This window comes from Oryctolagus cuniculus, chromosome 10 (genome assembly GCF_051225735.1).
Source record: "Oryctolagus cuniculus isolate XC-2025 breed Fujian yellow rabbit chromosome 10, ASM5122573v1, whole genome shotgun sequence".
NCBI classification, from domain to species: domain Eukaryota; kingdom Metazoa; phylum Chordata; class Mammalia; order Lagomorpha; family Leporidae; genus Oryctolagus; species Oryctolagus cuniculus.
Genome location: NC_142876.1, coordinates 8775371 through 8797202, shown reverse-complemented (window position 1 = coordinate 8797202; position 21832 = coordinate 8775371). Strand labels below are relative to the sequence as shown.

Sequence of the window (21832 nt, the reverse complement as noted above, 5' to 3'; positions counted from 1 at the left end):
ATATCCAAAACAAACAATGGGATTATGTCTGGAAAAATCACAGGCCCAAGTCATTACTTATCAATAATAACTTTGAATCCAAGTGGACTATGTTCTCCAAATAAAAGATACAGACTTGCAGAATGGATTAAAAAATAAGACCCACCTTATGCTGTCTACAAGAAATACACCTCACAAGCAAAACACACACACACTGAATGTGAGAGTATGGAAAAAAATATTCCATGAAGTTGAAATAAAAAATGAGCAGCAGTAGTTATCCTACTATCTGACAAAATAGACTTTAACACAAAAACTGTTAAAGGGGACAAAAAAGAGTATTATGTAATGATTAAGGGATCAATTCAACATGAATAATTAATTATAGCAAATGTATATGCACCCAAGTCCAGGGCATCTGGTTATTTATGACAAATGTTATGGATCTAAAGGGAGACATAAGCTCCAATATGATAATAATGGGGGACTCAACACCCCACTCTCATCAATGGACAGATCAATAGAAAAAAACAAACAAACAACAAAACAAAACCAACAAAGAAACAAGTATTGACCAAATGGATCTAACTGATATCTATAGAACACTTCAGGGAAGAAATAATTAAAATTGAAAAAGATCAAGGAAATTAAGGTCTGGGTTTTGGCAACAAGATGGAGGAATCTGGAACACATTATGCTGAGTGAATTAAGCCAGTCCCAAAGGGACAAATATCATATGTTCTCCCTGATCAGCGACAACTAACTGAGCACCAAAGGGGAAACCTGTTGAAGTGAAATGGACACTATGAGAAACAGTGACTTGATCAGCTCTTGTCCTGACTGTTGATGTACAATGTAATACTTTATCCATTTTAGTATTTTTTTTGTTCTAGTACTATTGGTTGAACCAATAACCAATTATTCTTAGGTGTTTAAATTTTAACTGAAAAGTGATCCCTGTTAAATATAAGAGTGGGAATAAGAGAGGGAGGAGATGTACAATTTGGGACATGCTCAATCAGACTTGCCCCAAATGGTGGAGTTAGGAACATGCCAGGGGATTAAAATACAATCCCATCAAGGTTGCGTGTACCAATGCCATCTCACTAATCCAAGTGATCAATTTCAGTTCACAATTGATCACACTGATAGGTCTAACAGTCAAAAGGATCAAACAAACAATACTAGTGTCTGCTAATACTAACTGATAGAATCAAAAAGGGAGAGAACAATCCAACATGGGAAGCAGGATACACAGCAGACTCATAGAATGGCAGATGTCCTAAACAACACTCTGGCCCAGAATCAGCCCTTAAGGCATTCAGATCTGGCTGAAGAGCCCATGAGAGTATTTTAGGCATGGAAAGCCAAGACACTCGGGGGGGGGCGGGGGGGGGGACGCCTAAATGAACGATCTCTGTGAGTGAGATCCCAGTGGAAAGAACAGGGCCATCAAAGAAGGAGGTACCTTTCTCTGAAGGAAGGAGAGAACTTCCACTTTGACTATGACCCTGTCTGAATAAGATCAAAGTCGGCGAACCCAAAAGGCTTCCATAGCCTTGGTAACTCATGACTAGAGCCTAGGGAGATTACTGACGCCATAAACAAGAGTGTCAAATTGTTAACTCAACAACAGGAGTCACTGTGTACTTACTTCTCATGTGGGATCTGTCCTTAATGTGTTGTCCAATGTGAAGTAATGCTATTAACTAGTACTGAAACAGTATTTTTACACTTTGTGTTTCTGTGTGGGTGCAAACTGATGAAATCTTTATTTAATATATACTAAATCGATCTTCTGTATATAAAGATAATTGAAAATGAATCTTCATGTGAATGGAATGGGAGAGGGAGCGGGAGATGGGAGGATTGCGAGTAGGAGGGAAATTATGGGGGGGGGGCAGCTAATGTAATCCATAAACTGTACTTTGGAAATTTATATTTACTAAATAAAAAAAAAATCTGTTTTTTTTTTTTTTGAAAAAATAAAAGTGATAAATCACTGATTGGTTCAACTAACCAAGAAAAAAAAAGAACTAAATTAACAAAATCAGAGATAAAAAGGAAATGTTACAACAGATACCATAGAAATAAAAAGAATCATCAGGATTAGCACAAACAGCTTTATGCCAACAAATAGGAAAATCTAGAAGAAATGGACAGACTTCAGGACACAGTTTACCAAAATTTAGGCATGAAATAATAGAAAACCTAAGTAGACCTATAACCAAGATAGAGATTGAATCAGTAAAAAAAGATCTTCCCAATAAATAAAAGCTCAGGACTGGTTGGCTTCACTGCTGAATTCTACCGAACTTTTAAAGCAAAACTAATCCCCAAAGCCTCCTAAAATCTGCAAAACAATATAAAGAGAGAAAATCCTCCCCAAATCCTATGAAGACAGTACTACTTTAATTACAAAACCAGAAGAAGTTACAACAAAGAAAGAGAACTATAGATCATTAACCTGAAAGAAAATAAGTGAAAAAACTCTCAATAACATAATAGCTAATCGGATTCAACAACACACCAAAAATCATCAAGACGAAGTGAGATTCTTATCAGGGATGCAGGGATGCTTCAACATATGCAAATCAATAGTTGTGATACATTTTATTAACAAAGTGAAGAAGAAAACCCACAATAGATGCAGAGAAAACATTTGATAAAATACAACATCCTTTCATGATAGAAACCTTAAAAATATTGGGTATAAGAAGGAACATACTTCAACATAATCAAGGCTATATGTGACAAACTCACAGCCAGCCTCACAATCAAGGGGGACAACCTGGATGCATTTCCACTAAGATCAACAATCAAACAAGGATGCCCACTATCATCGTTACTACTTATGTCTAGAAGTTTTAACCATAGCCTTTGGGCAAGAACAAGAAATCAACAGGATACATATGGGAAACAAGGACATGAAATTATCCCTATCAGCAGATGACATGATCCTATATATAAGGGGAACCAAAAGACTCCACTAAGAGAATATGGAACAAATAATAGAGTTTGACAGAGTTGCAGGATATAAAATCAACACACAAAAGTTAACAGCATTTGTAAACACAATGAGAAAGAATTTTTTTCCTTTTTTTTTCTTTTTGACAGGCAGAGTTAGACAGTGAGAGAGAGAGAGAGAGAGAGAGGGAGGGAGGGAGGGAGAGAAAGGTCTTCCCTTTTCCGTTGGTTCACCCCCCAAGTGGCCGCTATGGCTGGCGCGTTGCGGTTGGTGCGCTGCGCGGATCCGAAGCCAGGAGCCAGGTGCTTCCTCCTAGTCTTCCATGCGGGTGCAGGGCCCAAGGACCTGGGCCATCCTCCACTGCACTCCCGGGCCACAGCAGAGAGCTGGACTGGAAGAGGAGCAACTGGACAGAATCTGGCACCCCAACTGGGACTAGAACCCAGTGTGCCAGTGCTGCAGGTGGTGGATTAGCCTAGTGAGCCACGGTGCCAGCCAAGAAAGAACTTCTAAGAACAATCACACTCACAAAAGCTAAAAAAAATTTAAATATCTTGGAATAAATTTAACCAAGGATGTGAAATATCTCTACAAATAAAATTGTAATCTTAAGAAATGAAATAGAAAACAAAACAAAAATGGAAAAACCTTCCTTGTTCATGGATTGAAAGAATTAAGACCATCAAAATGTCCACACCACCAAAAGCAATTTACAGATTCAATACAAAAATCAATCAAAATATCAAGGATATTCTTCTCAGATCTAGAAGAAATTATCCTAAAATTCACAAGGAGAACAAACATTAAGCAATCTTAAACAATAAAAACAAAGCCATGTGCATCTAAATACCAGATTTCAAGACATAGTACCAGGTAGCAATAATCAAAACAGCCTGGTACTCGCACAAAACTACACATGTGGACAAACGGAACAGGACAGAAACCTCCAGAAATCAATCCACATATCTACAAAAAACTAATTTTGACAAATGAGCTAAAATCATTCCCTAAAGAAAGGAAAAGTGTCTTCAACAAGTGCAGTTGGGTAAATTGGGTCTCACATACAGAAGAAAGAAATAAGACACCTACTTTATATAAAACAACTCACAATGGATCAATGATCTAAATCTATGACCTGATACCATCAACTTACTAGAGAAAACATAGGGAAATACTGCAAGACACTGTTATAGGCAAAGACTTCTTGGATAATACTGCAGAATCACAGGCAATAAAAGCAAAAATATAACAACTGGAATTACCTCAAACTAACAAGTTTCTGCACAGCAAAGGAAACAATCAACAAAATGAAGAGACAACCAACAGAATGACAAAACATGTATGCACACAGTGCACCTGATAAAGGATTAATATCTAAAACATACAAGGAGCTGGAGAACTAAACAACAACAAAATAAACAATCCAATTAATAAATGGGCAAAAGATATGAACAGGCATTTTTCAAAGGATGAAATATAAATGGCCTACAGACATATCAAAAAATGCACAAAATCACCAGCTATCAGGGAATGCAAATGAAAACCAAAGTAAAGGAAGTCTCTAAATTATGCTTAAGAATTAAGGTGGCAGAGTAGGGAGGGAGCTTGCAGCTCAAGTCTAGGAGAAAATAGTTTTAAAAAAGTGCCATGAGTACAGTCTCAGGGAAGAGTTAGAAAACAGCAGAGGCAACTACACAAATTGGAGGAACACAATGGACACACACGAAGGGTGAGGACATGCACAACATAGGACCCCAGTAGCCGAGAGCCAGCATTGGAAAGTGAGGTGAGATCAGATTGAAGCAGCCCAAGCCACTGGTGAAAAAGCTTCAGGAAAAGCCTAGAGGTAATCCTGCTTGGAGCCCTAGAGGGGATAGTGTACCCACCAAACTAGAGGAGAAAAACAACAGAGAAAGAGAACTACAGACCAATCTCCCTGACGAACATAGATGCAAAAATCCGTAACAAAATTCTGGCCAACTGAATCTAACAACAAATCAGAAAGATCATTCACCCAGACCAAGTGGGATTTATCCCTGGTATGCAGGGATGGTTCAACTTTCACAAATAAATCAATGTGATACACCACATTAGAAACTAAAGAAAAATAACCATATAGTTATCTCAATAGATGCATTTGATAAAATACAGCACCCTTCCATGATGAAAACTCTAAGCAAACTGGGTATGGAACATTCCTCAACACAACCAAGGCAATTCATGAAAAACCCATAGCCAGCGTCCTATTAAATGGGGAAATATTGAAAGCATTCCCAATGAGATCCAGTACCAGAAAGGAATGCCCACTCTCTTTTTTTTTTAACTTTTATTTAATAAATATAAGTTCCCAAAGTACAACTTTTGGATTACAGTGGATTTTTTTCCCCCATAACCTCTCTCCCACCCACAACCATCCCATCTCCCACTCCCTCTCTCATCCCATTCACATCAAGATTCATTTTCAATTATCTTTATATACAGATGATCAATTTAGTATATACTAAGTAAAGATTTCAACAGTTTGCACCTACACAAAAACACAAAGTATAAAGTACTATTTGAGTACTAGTTATACCGTTAATTCACATAGTACAACACATTAAGGACAGAGATCCTACATGGGGAGTAAGTGCACAGTGATTCCTGTTGTTGATTTAACAATTGACACTCTTGTTCATGGCGTCACTAATCACCCTAGGCTCTTGTCATGAGCTGCCAAGGCTATGGAGGACTTTGAGTTGGCCAACTCCGATCTTATTTAGACAAGGCCATAGTCAAAGTGGAAGTTCTCTCCTTCCTTCAGAGAAAGGTACCTCCTTCCTTGATGGCCTGTTCTTTCCGCTGGGGATCTCACTCACAGAGATCTTTCATTTAGGTTTTGTGTGGTTTTTGTTTTTTGTTTTTTTGCCAGAGTGTCTTGGCTTTCCATGCCTGAAATACTCTCATGGGCTTTTTAGCGGGATCCAAATGCCTTAAGGGCTGATTCTGAGGCCAGAGTGTTGTTTAGGATATCTGCCATTCTATGAGTCTGCTGTGTATCCCAGGAATGCCCACACTCACAAGTGCTATTCAATATAGTCCTTGAAGTTTTAGCTAGAGTCATTAGACAAGAAAAAGAAATCAAAGGGATACAAATTGGGAAGAGGAAGTCAAACAAACCCTATTTGCAGATGACATGACTCCACCAAGGGATTATTGGAACTCACAGAAAAGTTTGGTAAAGTAAGCAGGATATAAGTCAATACACAAATCAAGGCAGCCGATGCATACACAGACAATGCAATGGCTGAGAAAGAACTTCTAAAATCAATTCCATTCACAACAGCTACAAAAAGAATCAAATACCTTGGAATAAATTTAACCAAGGACCTCAAAGATCTCTATGATGAAAATTATAAAACATTAAAGAAAGAAATACAAAAAGATGCTAAAAAAATGGGGAGGGGAGGGGAGAGGAGATGGGAAGAGAAGAAGAGGAGGGGAGGGAAGCAGAGAGGAGAGAAATGGAGGAGAGGGAAGAAGCAGAGGGGAGGGGAGGGGAGGGAAAGTTTATTGACCATTAACTGAAATATAAAAAGACAACAATTTCCATGATATTAGCAAATGCAACAATGTTAAAAAATGAGTTTCTCTGTATTCTACCTCAGAGAAACAAATGGCTTCACTGAATACTTTGAATATTTTTGAAAGTTATAAATTGGATATTTGGACATGTGATTTTATTATGTTTTTCAACTTCTTTCAGCAAAAGCAGTATCACTACTTAAACAGATTATTTAAGGAAAAAAAGTATAAAAGAAGAAAATAAGGAATTGTGGTATAAGAAAAAAGAGTGCAAATCTAGTAAAATTTTAAAAAATTACAAAATATAAAGTATGGAAAGTTTTATGTCTACTTAATCCTAGAAGACAACGATATAGACAAACATTTAAGCTTATCAGCAAGAATCACATCATCTAACTTATATCACAATTTCTAACTTCAACATTTTCCTATATTTTTGAAAATGTTAGTTGCTCAGTACTGACTGATTTGTTTTAAAGTGATACTGGCATAATGAATAAACTCTACAGATTATTCTCCTGTTGTAACATAGATACATATAATCTTAGCATTGTAAGGAAAACATAACAACTAGTAGAATTAGGTTATTAGATTATTATCATCAGATTATTTTTATAAATAAAAGCCAGCAAATCCAAAATCTGTTTATAACCACCCTCTAGCCATCAAAAAAAGAAAAGAGCTAAGTACATAAAAGTTCTAAAAAATATTAGTCTCCAAGGAAAACAAGAAATAAATGTTATATTGGACTATATAACAATCCTTCAAAAAAATCTCTTTGGTTTTATTTCTAAATATTTGTGTGACTTTCAAACAAAAACAACTTAAAGACCTACATGTTAAATGAAGTGCTCCTACTTTTAAAATGATTACGATAACATATTTCCAAAGTTATTCTCAGAGAATCACTAATTGTGGCCCATCCTGTATCGTGTGTTATCATAAAGGAGAGGAATACACAACTTTGATTTGCTTTTCATTCTTACACTTAGGTCTTCTTGTATAGGATAAGCACAACTTGAGTGATGTCTATAAACTACCTAAGACAATACAGAGTTACAGCAATCACTATATTTTTTTCTGCATACCAATATAAGCAAAGGACAGCAAGCTGCAAAGATTTCTAGGCTAGTCTACAGCCTTTTATCAACAGGATAACTTAAGATCTACTTTTAAGTACATATTGATGCCATCCTACTGGGACTTAAATAACCAATTAGTACAACTCATATTGCCATTTAAACATTATTAAGATACACACTATCTCTAGCTTGGAAAGCATGACATCTAGTGGTACTGAAATAATTATCCTATTTTCCACTTGACAGTTCAATCAAGCACTGAACACAAACTCTTCTCTCTTAAATATGAAAAAAAAGACTTAAAACTGAAAACTACTATGAACCATCATTTATAAATACTTAGTGTCTCCAACTTTCATGCAACAAAGTAACTGCTGCAGAAAGGCCGGCAGATAGGCAGCTATACATGACTTTCAGGAATTTCAGATAATCAAGAGAAGCTTCCATCATCATCAGTACCACACTGGAATAATTCACATGCGTCAGCTTTCTTCATAGTGCCTTGTCCTTAAGCAAAATTTCAGGGTAATCAAACATGTGTAACCATTTGTTAACATTTGTTCCTTCCATTACTCATGATAAATATTCTGATATTTTGGTATTCCTGGTTGTATCATAAAAGGTAGAAAAGGGGTAAAACTCCCAACCAAAAGGAAATTCAGTGTAGCTATTCTAGAGTGAGGCAAACCCTAGTTCAAATTCCAACTCTGCTACTTACGGCACTATTGATCACAGTTATTAAATTTTTCAGTGACTCCCTCACAGAAAAGTGAAAAAGTATCTGCTACACACAGCTGGTATATAGGTTAAATATAAAGGATTTAAGGTAATAGCTAGAAGAATTCTACACAGATAGTACTTCAATCCATAGCCATCACAATCATAACCTTAATCTTGGTATCTATCTTGTCTCATTTTTTCAGAGTTAAAATACAGCACTTAAGCATTCTGTGAAAGGTACCATTGTTTCCGAGGTGGACAGAGAACTGGGATCACGATCTTGACTGGACATCCTAGATGAAGCCATCCAAAACTTCAATGAGTCATCTAACCCTGTGACAGCAAGAACACTGTTAATGCGGACACTCTCCTGGGTACAGCGACAATTAGCAAAACAAATAAATAAATAAAAACTAAATACTCGTTACAGGAAACCAATCAGGATCTAAGGAATGAGTTATTTTTTAAAAATATAATTTTTATTTTAATGGTACATAGTAATTGAATATATTTATGAGGTTCTTTGTTGACATTTTTCTACATGTATACAACAAGTAAGGATCAGATCAGTGTAACTGAGCTATCCTTTACCTCAGAAATTATTATTTCTTCTTTGGAGGAAAATTTAAAAATCTCCCTACTAGTTATTTTGAAAGACTGACTTAATTGGTCTCAATCACAGCTATTTGTGCTACAGAAAATTAGAAGTCATTCCACTTATAACTATATTCTTTTACCCAATAACCATCTTCTCTTCATGCCTTCTTCTCTACACCCTTCCCAGGAACAGGTAACTATTATTCTACTGTCTCCTTCTGTGATATCAACATTTAGTTTCCATATTGAAGTAAAAACATGTGGTATTTGTCTTTCTTTGACTGATTACAATTAAAATAATATGTTCCACTTCCATCTATTTTGAGGCAAACAACAGAATCTCATTATAATTTTATGGCTGAATACTATTTCATTGTGTATAGGAAGGTACTTCACAAAGTTAATGGAAGTTCAATTAACAGATACATATATATAGGTACAAATTTTGGGGGGGATGTCACATTTTCTTTACCCTTTCATCCATCCATGACAACTAGGTTGATTGAGTATCTTGCCTATTAGAAATAGTGCTGCAACATGGGAGTGCTGGTTTTTCTCTGACATACTGATTTCAATTCTTTTGGATACATAGCCAGTAGATGGACTGCTGGATCACATGGTAGTTCTATTTCTTATTTTTTTAAGGAACTTCCATACTATTTTCCATAATGGATATACTAACTTACAACCTCACTATCACTGTATCAGAGTTCTCCTTTCTCTACATCCTTACCAACATCTGTGATATTCTGTCTTTTTGACATCTGTTCTAACCTGGGGTGTTTTCACCTTGTTGTGGTTTTGATTTGAGTTTCCCTGATGAATAATGATGTTGAGTATTTTTTCATAGACTTCCATCAAATACTTTGTGTATTCTCTTTTTAAAAACATCTATTTAGGACATTTTTCCATTTTAACTTAGTCTTTGTTTTACGATGTTCAGCAGGTCGTCTCTTCACTCTGCTGTTTCCTTTACTATACAGAAGATCCTTAGTTTGATGTAACTCCACTTGTCACTTTCCTTTTATTGCCAGTACTTTGGGGGCCATATCCAAAAAATCAATGCCCAAGCGAATGTCCTAGAGTGTTTCCATCAAGTTTTTGTCAAGTAATTTCAGAATTTCAGGACTTAAAGTCTTGGATCCATTTTGTGTTTATTTCTACATATGATTATAGCTAACTGTCTAGTTTCTTCTACCAGTGGATATCCAATTTTTCTAGGTGAATTTTGAGGGTGCTTTTTCTTTTTCCTGTTCTTGCTGTCTCTGTTGAAAACAAAGGTAGCTATAAATAGGCAGATAGATTTCTGGGTTCTCTATTCTGTTCCACTGGTCTACATTTCTGTTTATATGGCACTACCATGCTATGTGGGTTACTGTAGCTTGGTAGTTGGTTTTCAAGTTTGGTATTGTAATGCCTCAAACTTTGCTGCTTTTGTTCAAGACTGCTTTGGGTATTTAAGGTCTCTTGGCTTCAAACACATGTTATAAGGGTTTTTTTCTGTTTCTGTGAAGAGTGTCATTGGTAATGTTTTAAAAGATGCATTTATTTGAAAGATGGAGTTAGAGGGAGGCAGAGGCAGAGAGAGAGGTCTTCCGTCCACTGGTTTGCTCTAACACATTTTCTATAATTTTTTTGAGGATTCCTCTTTTCTTTATATGCTGTTTACTAATATTTTTCTAAGAATTTTGCATCCATGTTATCTGGGATGTTGTTCTATAGTTTTCTTTTTTGTTGTTCTTGCTTTTGTGTCTTTGGTTTTGGTTTCAGGATAATACTGGACTTGTAGAATGAGTTTGGGAGAGTTCCGTCCCTTTCAATTCCTTGGAATAGCTTGAGAATTGGCATTCTTTACATGTTTGGTGAAACTCAGCAGTGAAGTCATCAGGCTGTTTTCTAAGAGACTTTTGATTACTGATTACATCTCCCTAATTATTGGTCTGTTCAGGTTTGCTCTGCCGACAATGGTCCGAGGTGGATACAGCATAGTATTACCATCTAGTAAAGGGGCAGGGTGCCTGTCAGTGTCTGAGGGCCACATGGGGGCCATTCATACCAGTAGAGCAGAAAGAGCACTCATGCTTGTCCAAGGACTGCACAAATGATGACTCAGAGCCTCCAAGGACCTACCTGGCTCAGGGCAAGATGCCCAGTTGCTGCTTCTCAGGGGCAAGAGTGGGTACACATCTGGTTCCTGTGGCCTCTATGAGTCATGATATTCAGGGTAAGCTGCCTATCTACTTCCAGGATGGAGGGTGAGCAAGTTGAGATACACTGGCTGCTTTGGAGAATGCAAAAAGGTGGACAAGACCGGTTGACTGTTTCCTGAGAACCTCTGTAGACCAAGTCACTCAGGGTGAGCTGCCCAGGTATCTTCTGGGAGTGTGGGAGGCTACACAGGGTCACTCACTGGTTCACAAGGCTGAGTGTGTTGGGGACAGTTGCTCAGCTGCTTCACTGGAACTCTAGTGAGTAGGGTCTCAGGATGGTATCCTGCAGCAAAAGCCTGGCTGGTACAGAGTACAACATGGGCCAGAAACTTTCTTGAAGGTAATGTAGCAGTGTGACGACCCAACGAGCTCCCCAAACTGGGCACAGGACCTAAGAGGTCTACAAGTTTCTCTGGTAGCATATGCTTCAGGTATCCATGCTGGGAGTAGGGTCTGCTGGGGACCTCCTATTTACCCTTTACCTGCTAAGCAAACTCCCTCCTAGTTCAGGGTTAACCTTACGACATCAGACCATGGACACTACGTGCTTAGTTCCCTTTCTTTATGAGGCCATCTGAATCTCCCTGCTCCAGCTCCACGACATCTCTCACACATCCCTACTCTACTCTGGCACTCTGCCTCAAACACTCAGGTGAAGTCACTGTTTTTTTATTTGTTTGTTTTGTTCTTTTTTTTTTTTTAAAAAAAAAAAAAACATTTATTTTATTTATTTGAAAGGCAGAGTCACAGAGAGGCAGAGGCAGAGAGAGAGAGAGGTCGTTTATCCACTGGCTCATTGCCCAGATGGCCACAATGGCTGGAACTGTGCCAATCCGAAGCCAGGAGCAAGGATCTTTTTCTGGGTCTTGCACGCAGGTGCAGGGGCCCAAGGGGTTGGGCCATCCTTTACCACTTTCCCAGGCCATAGCAGAGAGCTGGATCAGAAGTGGAGCAGCTGGGACTCAAACCAGTGCCCATATGAGATGCTGGCACTGCAAGCAATGACATTACCCACTACACCACAGCACTGGCCCCGTAGTCACTGTTTTTTTCTTTCTTTTGGTCCACCATTATGCAGGGAAATGTGCCAGGTACCTCTCTAGTCAGCCATGCGGCTGATCAGAAAGATTTTTCAGTATGCATAACCATCAAGGACATGTTAAAACAGTTTCCTGAGCAATGATCTGAGATTCCAGTGCCCAAATTCAGGATGGGTCATGAATGAGCATTTCTAACAAGCTCACACAAGATGCCAGTATCACTGGATCTAGAGCCAGACTCTGCATAACACAGATCCAAAGGACCACAATTTTTTTTTTTTTTTTTTTTTGACAGGCAGAGTGGACAGTGAGAGAGAGAGACAGAGAGAAAGGTCTTCCTTTGCCGTTGGTTCACCCTCCAATGGTTGCCACGGCTGGCGCGCTGCGGCCAGCGCACCACGCTGATCCGATGGCAGGAGCCAGGAGCCAGGTGCTTTTCCTGGTCTCCCATGGGGTGCAGGGCCCAAGCACCTGGGCCATCCTCCACTGCACTCCCTGGCCACAGCAGAGAGCTGGCCTGGAAGAGGGGCACCGGGACAGAATCCGGCGCCCCGACCGGGACTAGAACCCGGTGTGCCGGCGCCGCAAGGCGGAGGATTAGCCTAGTGAGCCACGGCGCCGGCCCAAAGGACCACAATTAATTAGATCAGTTACTTTCCTAACAGGGACATTTATTTAGAATATTCAAAAACTTTTCCTAATGTTATTTTACTCTTAATTTCTCTGAAAAGTAAACACAAAAGTAAATTACAAATTCACCCTTAAATATTTGGGAGTAAAAGAACTTCTGGTTTGTGACTTATTGTTAAATAGCTCAGAAAAATACACAGACATACATACATATAAACAACTAAATTTTATATGTATCTATATACATACATACACACATGGGATAGTTAATAAGCAAAAAATATTATTAACATTTTCAAATTTTTGTACTATTCTTTAACTTAAATATCTAAGAAATTACTTGCAAAAAATTAATTTCAAAATAGAAGCTATTTTTAAATTATTTATTATGAAATATATTATTATTTATATGTTTTAAGATCTTATGCTTGGGGTCAGCATTGTGGCACAGCTGGTTAAATCGCTGCCTATGATGCCAGCATCCGTATCAGAGTACTGGTTCAAGTTCTACCTTATCTGCTCCTGATCTAGCTCCCTACTGATGTGCCTGAGAAAGCAGCAGAAGATGGCTCAGATGCTTGGGTCCCTGCCACCCACATGGGAGACCTGAATGGAGTTCCCGGCTCCCGACTTCAGCCTGGCTCAGCCCCGGCAGTTGCAGTCATTTAGGGTGTGAAACAACAGATTGAACATAAGATTGCTTGCTCTCTCTCTCTCACCTCACCTTCCAAAAAAAATAATAAAAATATTTTTAAAAATCTGATGCTTTGGCTGGCGCTGCAGCTCACTTGGCTAATCCTCCGCCTGCAGCACCGGCACCCTGGGTTCTAGTCCCGGTTGGGGTGCTGGATTCTGTCCAGGTCGCTCCTCTTCCTGTCCAGCTCTCTGCTGTGGCCCGGGAAGGCAGTGGAGAATGGCCCAATTGTTTGGGCCCTGCATCCGCATGGGAGACCAGGAGGAAGCACCTGGCCCCTAGCTTCGGATCACTGCAGCACACCGGCCGTGGAAGCCATTTGAGGGGTGAACCAACGGAAGGAAGACCTTTCTCTCTGTCTCTCTCTCTCTCTCTCACTGTCTAACTCTACCTGTCAAAAAAAAAAAAAAAATTCTGATGCTTTCAAATAAAATACAATCTATAAATAGAAGTAAAAATGTTTTAGCAAGAAATTTTAATAAAGGAGTAATATACCAAAAAAGTACCTTTAAATATTATCAAAATGAATTAGAAAATGTAGTGGGAAAAGGTTTCATTCAAAAGAGTGAGTAGTAGACTACCCAGGAGTTGACATTCCCAAAGAGTTCAATACATTAGTAAAGAAAAAAAATTATAAAACTTTACTGAAGGGCATAATATAAATTATGAAACACTAATATGGTATCAAAAATAGCTTCTATGAAGAATTTATATCATAAAAATGATTAGGCAACATTCAAAGTAGAGAATACAAAAGTGCACATAAGATATGAACACCCTATGTAAAATAAGCAAAAGCAACAGAGAAAGAAGACTGGAAGAAAATAAACTCTAACAAGGGTATTATCTAGGTAGCAGGACTAGAGACACATGGCTTTGCTGTATACTTTTCATTAATTTCCAAATACTCTTAATAAACACATGTGTTTTCAAGATAATTTGTGAAACCAATGATGTCGAACTTACCATTTGGATCACTGCCTTCTGAAGTTCCATCAAAAGCAGGGAAATTTGAATCAAATACGTATTGTCCTAGATAACAATGTTTTATCATCTGATTCACATGCTCATAGAAATGGCAGTGATACAAAAGCGCCTGAAGGGCAGGTTTTCCTGTGAGTGACAGGCCAGAGTCTTCATCATGCACGGAGGGGCCCTGGAGGAAAGTGGGAACAAAGAAGAGGCACACCGCGCTTCATCACCACGTTCTTCAGAAAGACCCAGTGTGCTCGCTCAAGGAAACAAATGGTTCCCAGACTCCAGCATGCTCTTGCCACTGTGCCTTGGTCCTTCACCAGGAACCACCACCTAACCAAGGGCCAATTCCTGTACAACACTTTAGGTCTCTGCTGCCTAAACACCTTCTGAAAGCAGAGGATGATCTACTCTCTCACTGACAATGCTTCAGCCACGTAATTACATACTTGAGCCACAAACACAATAAAAGCAGTGTTTTCAACTACATGAAAGGTAAGATAATAAATATTAAAACAAATGAAATAATGTGGGCCAATCAATTATGTTCAAAAGTATTTTGTCCCTATTAGAAAACCAGATAAAATTAATATACTCAACAAAACCCACAGCAAAATCTGTTTGCCATGTTACTTACCACTGAATTAATTCTGACATGGAAAAAAAAGTGCATAACACACAAAAATCTCCCACTAGGAGACTAAGAAGAATCTGAAAAATACATAATTTTATTTCTTTGTACTTTTCTCCAATAATTTTTGCATTGCCACTCAGTAATTTCCCTGAAATCTCCAATGGCAAAAACCAATCAGTGAGGATTGGATTCTGATTTTATAAATAATCTCATCATAAGTTTATAAATGTCTATTTTGTGAAAATGATAATCAATAATCAATAAGTAATTATCAATGAAAATAAAATATAAATCTAAGTGGCAAAAGGAAAGGAGCATATTGTCAAGATGCTCAAAGTTCACCTTTAACCACAAGATTATATGTGTCTCTTCTCTTACCCTTCCCATCAAGAAAGAAAGCAGATATCAAAAGTTACTCTTCAAGAAGATAAAGCAATTCACAAGTGAAAAGTATAATTACACTAAAATATTAACAATTCTAACCATATTAACACTTTTCATTTGACTTCTTTTAAGACAATATCATTACAATTAAAACTTATACTTCAATATTAAATGCCTTTTATGATTATGAAGCTGTTAATTGTTATGCTCTAATAATTCTACTCAACACTATGAGCTTACTCTTCACAAACAGTGGATTTTACATAAGAAGTAAGACTGTCAACCAGGGAGAACACAATGGTGACTGTCATTTTAAATGCAAAGGTCTACAGAAACAGGTAAAATGGGAATCCCAAAGAACAGCTTCATGCAGTTCCTGTTTATCAACCAAGGAATAAATTACAGACCATGTGGTCCTTTAATGCATTACTTTATTTCATTATCCATGGTGAAATATTTGTCCAAAACCACAGATGTTATCTTAATATTCATAGTTTTAAAGTGTTCTGAAAGTAGACGCTGTGGCACACCAGATTAAAGCCCTAGCCTGCAGTGCCGGCATCCCATATGGGTGTGGGTTGCAGTCTCAGCTGCTCAACTTTCAACTTCCAATCCAGCACTCTCCTAATGGCCTAGGAAAGCAGTGGAAGGTGGCCTAAGTCCTTGGGACCCTGTGCACCCATGTGCGAGACCCAGAAGCTCGTGGCTCCTGGCTCAAGATCAGCTCAGCTCTGGTAACTGCAGTCACTTAGGGAGTGAACCAGCAGACAGTAGCCCTCTATCTCTGTAACTCTCTTTTTCAAATAAATAAATCTTTGAAAAATAAGTAAATAAATACAAAATATTCTCTATTTTAAGCAAATTTAACATTATTAAACTTGAAAATATGTCAAACGCACAACAGATTTATCATAACTGCTTAATATCACAAATTAAAACCCTCAATATGGTAATTCAGGAAGGAATTACCAATCAAGAACAAAATTATAATTTAAGTTTACTAGATTAATTTCAAGCTATCTAGTAAGTCCAATAAATCAATAAAACAATTAGTAAAGTAGTATAAAAATGATTTGTCCAAGTATATTTAATAATGATCAGCACAAATTTAAAATATTTTACTATATAGATTGTACAAAATTATTATTTTTGCAAAATTATGTCCATATAATTGTTTCCTTATCAAAATTACACTCATAAATCCACAAAGGTCTAATGAAAATAGGGGAAGAAAAGTAAACTATATAAATCTGAAAAACAGAAAAAACTTGAGTATTTACAGCTCTTCAAAAGCTATTAAATCTACGAATTCTTTATTCCATTAAAGAGCCCTCTAAGGCCTATGGCTATACCATCTTCCAGGAGGGTAAGGGTTACAAACCAATCATGTTCTAAAATCCAACTTTTATTTAGTCAGAAGTATTTTCAAAAGTTATAAATTATCTGCGTAAATGTGACATCGGAACTCTGGCAATTCTTCTCTAAATTGTAAAGTTGTCAGAGTAATAAAGAATCTAACCCAATTATATTTATCCTTCAATTAATACATTTTATTGTGGTTTTTTTTTTTTTGGTTTTTTTTTTTTTGACAGGCAGAGTGGACAGTGAGAGAGAGACAGAGAGAAAGGTCTTCCTTTGCCGTTGGTTCACCCTACAATGGCAGCCGCGGCCAGCGCGTTGCGGCCAGCGCGTTGCGGCCAGCGCACCGCGCTGATCCAAAGGCCGGAGCCAGGTGCTACTCCTGGTCTCCCATGGAGTGCAGGGCCCAAGCACTTGGGCCATCCTCCACTGCACTCCCGGGCCATAGCAGAGAGCTGGCCTGGAAGAAGGGCAACCGGGACAGAATCCGGCACCCCGACCGGGACTAGAACCTGGTGTGCCAGCGCCGCAAGGCGGAAGATTATTAGCCTGTTGAGCCACGGCGCCGGCCCAATTAATACATTTTAAAACTTCATTTTCTCTTCTAGTTCTCCCTAATATAAAAGGAAAAAACAGATCTGGAAAACAAAGGAGTCATTAATAACAGATATAAAATTATAATTAAATCTATCTAATAAATATTAGAACCTGATTTATTTCCTCTACCTATAAGTCCTGGTGAAAATTATTCAACATAGCAAGACTGAACAAGCTAAAGGCTATGAAAAAAGAACTACTTAGGAAATAATGTAGGAGCCTGCGCTGTGGTGTAGTTGGTTAAGCCGCCACCTGCAGTGCCGACATCCCATATAGGCGCCAGTTTAAATCCCAGCTGCTCCACTTCCAATCCAGCTCTCTGCTGTCATCTGGGAAAGCAGTAAAAGATGGCCTAAGTCCTTGGGTTCCTGCACCCTCGTGGGAGACCCAGAAGAAGCTCCTGGTTCCTGACTTCTAATCAGCTCAGCTCCAGCCACTGTGGCTGTTTGGGGAGTGAACTGCCAAATAGAAGACATTCATTCATTCATTCATTCTCTCTCTCTCTCTCTCTCTCTCGAAAAAGTGTAAAGACTAAGACACAGAAATATAAAACATATGACAGTGAAAATCAGTTCAAAGGGAATAATATGAAACTGTGTTCTCTGGAAAGAGAAAACCTAACAGAAAAGTAGCAAGTCATTTTCAATATATATGTGCAAAAAATTTGTCAAAGCCAAAAAATACAGAAGGTCCAAGTCTTCAAATTGAGTTCAGTAAGTGCAAAACAAGAGAAATAAGATGCACAATCATAAAATTGTAGAATACCACAGAATATACCATAGAAAAAAAAGAAGATGGTAAAAGAAAGGTCATAAAGAATCAGGAAACATTATATGGGAATTATTCTTTCCAACAGCACCAGATGCTAAAGACAGTGAGGCAGATGTGTAGGAGGGATGATTGGTATCCAGCCAAACTATCGATCCAATGCAATTTAAGACATTTTCAAACATGGAGGCACTCATGAAGTTTGCCTCTTATGTACCTGTTAGGTAGGGGCTCAGCCATTTTGAGGATGCTCACTAGGTAAAGGGGTGCTAGCACAAGTGAAAGGATGATAAAGAGCTTAGGGATGATACGGATTTACACAGCAAGAAGACACAAATAAGGAATTCAGGGCGGGAAGGGGAATAAATCAATTTTAGAAATCATGACACTCACAAATGTATGCATACATAGAAACATAAAAGAATACTTCAAAAGTCTATGGTAAAAACTGAATTAAAGCAGAAGTTTATTCTGGTACCAAAAATTTTGAAATTCATGCATAGTTCTTTCAAAATAGGCATTTTCCATGAACTTTTTGAAGATCTCACAAATGCATGTATTTCAATTTTTTGCACCAAAATAAACAAATATTTTAATTTCATTTTCCACAAACTTTCTGAAGTATCCTCACATATACAAACATCCAGGAATTTTTCCTTTATGTATTCAACAGCCCAGCTCTGAGATAAGGGAGAGCAACCAGAGACCACCAAGTTGCTCTGCAGTGAGTTACTGGCTTTCAAAAATAAAAAAAAAATTAAAAGTCAGACTGCCAAATAGAATGTAAACATAATCAACTCTCACAAAGCACAAATAAGAAAAAAAACTAGCAAAGATCAGCATTAACATTAAAAGCGAGGCAGAAAAGACTGAGGAAAGAGTGAAAATATCCTAGCCACCTCTTACTCATGTTCTAAATGGGGCCAGGAGACACAGCACTAAGTTGAGAAAACCAGCAACTGCAGAGAACACCAATGAACCATCCGAAACCAACAACACAACTATATCTACAGGAGATGGAATAAATGAACTAAACCTTCATGTATCAAGGTAGTAGAGGAATGAATACATTATTGCAAAAATACTATTTAGATACACAGGAGTAACTTACTTAAGAATTAAAATCAGAAACAAAGCTGCCTCTGTGAATGGAGAGGCAGTGAACTGCATTATAAGCTATATTAGCTTTTTTAACCGTATGTATTTATTGCTAAAAATGTCTAACATTTCATAAAATGAGTACATTCATAATATTCTCAAAAGAAAGCTAAATGATCTAGAATAGGTAGCCATTATTTTTTATTGATTTATTTAAACATTAAGCCTGAAACCCTATTCTCTACATGCCAAAGCTTTCTAGTGGCAATGGTGTATTGTCAATAAAATTTCACTCCTGGCAAGGGAGCCAAGGCCGGCAATAAACACAAAGGAAGGCCTGACTCAGGCTCTCCACAGATGACAAATGGTACGGACAAAAACAGGGGAGTTTTCCAAGCATGTACCAGGCATGCTCCATAGACACGTCAGTGATTGGCAGGGTGGACTTCTGAAATAGGAGGGAAATTAACACAGCCTAACTGCCTTGTCTGGAAATGTCTGCATCTTGCCAGTCTTGCCTCAGGTGAGTGCTGGGTCAGCCAGACCATCTGCTCAACTGCCAGGGAGTTGGAGAAGAGCAGGACACAAGGAAAGAAAACAAATCAAGTCCCAGATGCCATTACAAATAAACTTGCAAAATAAAATTGCATATTACATCATAGAAAGTTCAAATTAATTTGAAAAGTGTTCAAGGATTCAATAAACTAGAATTTTAATTTTCAAACATAATTGATTACTAGTGTCATAGTGCTAAAGTGCCCATTTAACTACAACTGAAAAGGAACTAGAGGCAAAGAAACATTTAGGAAGAACAATAGAAAATTAATTTTTCAAGAGGGGATTATTCTGATATATACTAAATTTTAAAATTCTAATTATAAAATTCTAATTCTAATTATATAATATCTAACTATAATAATTCAAAATAACCCCAAATACACTAGAAATCCTTAATTATACACAAATTACAAATATCATTAAAATACTACCACTTCACCAAGTAATCAATACTTCGTGAAATTAATACACATAATGCTTCATGATGAACACATTAAAATTTGCTAGATAGGAAAATAATTCATAGAAACTACAACTACATACAGGTCAACTGTCTAAAACATACACACACAAACACATTTGCAGACTGAGAGGGCATGGAAGCAAAGACACCCCAAAAACAAAGCAAATCTAGAACCCACATCTCATCTGCTAAATATCAATCTCCATGAATTGAAATCAGGGTGCTCTGAGAAAATTCACAATTCTAAACTAGGGCTGAAAAAGTCTAGAATATCTTGCTATTTCAAAAAGTAAGGAAATATTCAAAAATTGATAAAGATATGTTTAAAGCACAAAGAAACTTCCCAGCTTCTCCTGACTAAAGCCAGAACAATTCGAACTTCTAAACAAATCACAATAAAAACAGATTATAGCACATCAAATAAACTGAGAATCCTTGAGTCCACAATTGATGTAAGTAAATGAAGAACAAAGGAAATTTCTTCCTTACAAAAGAATATAATAAATGTCAAAAATAATGATGGAATTAGAAAAGCAGTTGACAACCATTCTGTAATCACTATTTCAGATGGGAATAACAAAAAGAAATTAAACTAATAAAAGAAAGTTTTATGAGAACTTATTTACATGGTCTTAAAGGACTTCCTCGTAAATGAAAAAACTCCACAACATAGACAACAAGCCGATTATATTTTAAGTAACCAAGTTATTACCACCAATAATGGGAAAAAGTGATACAATATCTCCCATATGATACTCTAAGCTCATATCATTTCTATCATTTTTCTGCCCCCCAAAAAAAATAATCTGTAATAAATGATGAATAAAGAGACAAATTTAATTGAAGAACATTACAAAAAATAAGTAGCTAGCACTCTTAAAAATGCTATGATTGGGGCTGGCGCCGAGGCATAGTGGGTAAAGCTGCCGCCTGAAGTGCTGGCACCCCATATGGGCACCAGTTCAACTCCTGGCTGCTCCACATCTGATCCAGCTCTCTGCTATGGCCTGGGAAAGCAGAAGATGGCCCAAGCGCCTGGAGACTCAGAAGAAGCTCCTGGCTTCGGATCAACACAGCTCCAGCTGTTGGGAGTGAACCAGCGGATGGAAGAGGAAGACCTCTCTCTCTCTCTCTCTGCCTCTTCTCTCTGTGTAACTCTGACTTTCAAGTAAATATATAAATCTTTAAAAAAATGCAAAGATCATAAATGTTAATGATTTAGAAACTATGTGAGATGAAATAGACTGAATAGATATGGCAATGATATCCAATGTGTTTTCTTGAAAGCTAGATCCTGGATTAGATTGTGTGAGTGCAGGCACACACATGAGCACATGCTATGAAGGACAGTAGTGGGATAACTGGAAACACTTGAGTAATTTTCTAATTTGAGGAATTAGGCAATAGAATATTCTTGCTTTTAGAAACTCACACTTAAATGTTCAGAGGAAAAGATACATTATGTCTATGACTCTCCTAGTAGTCAACAAAAAAATTGCTAGACAGAATGAA

General features: G+C 37.6%; 1 protein-coding gene across 9 annotated transcripts in view; it reads right to left on the bottom strand.

Annotated features, from left to right (window-relative positions):
• RTTN (rotatin) overlaps nt 1-21832 on the bottom strand; it is a 245412-nt gene that overhangs the window by 71550 nt on the left and 152030 nt on the right. For 7 of the 9 annotated variants that reach the window (XR_016213882.1, XR_016213883.1, XM_008261459.5 and 4 more), the window contains 2 exons: nt 14451-14640; nt 8555-8646 (listed from right to left, as the gene is read on the bottom strand). The exons of 1 other annotated variant lie outside the window; for it this stretch is intronic. Coding sequence is in view for 5 of the 8 variants with exons in the window: in XM_008261459.5 (XP_008259681.4) it covers nt 8555-8646; nt 14451-14640 (282 nt within the window). In the remaining 3 variants the exon portion in view is untranslated. The remainder of the gene's footprint in view (nt 1-8554; nt 8647-14450; nt 14641-21832) is intronic. One more of the 9 variants, XR_016213881.1, reaches the window with a different exon arrangement.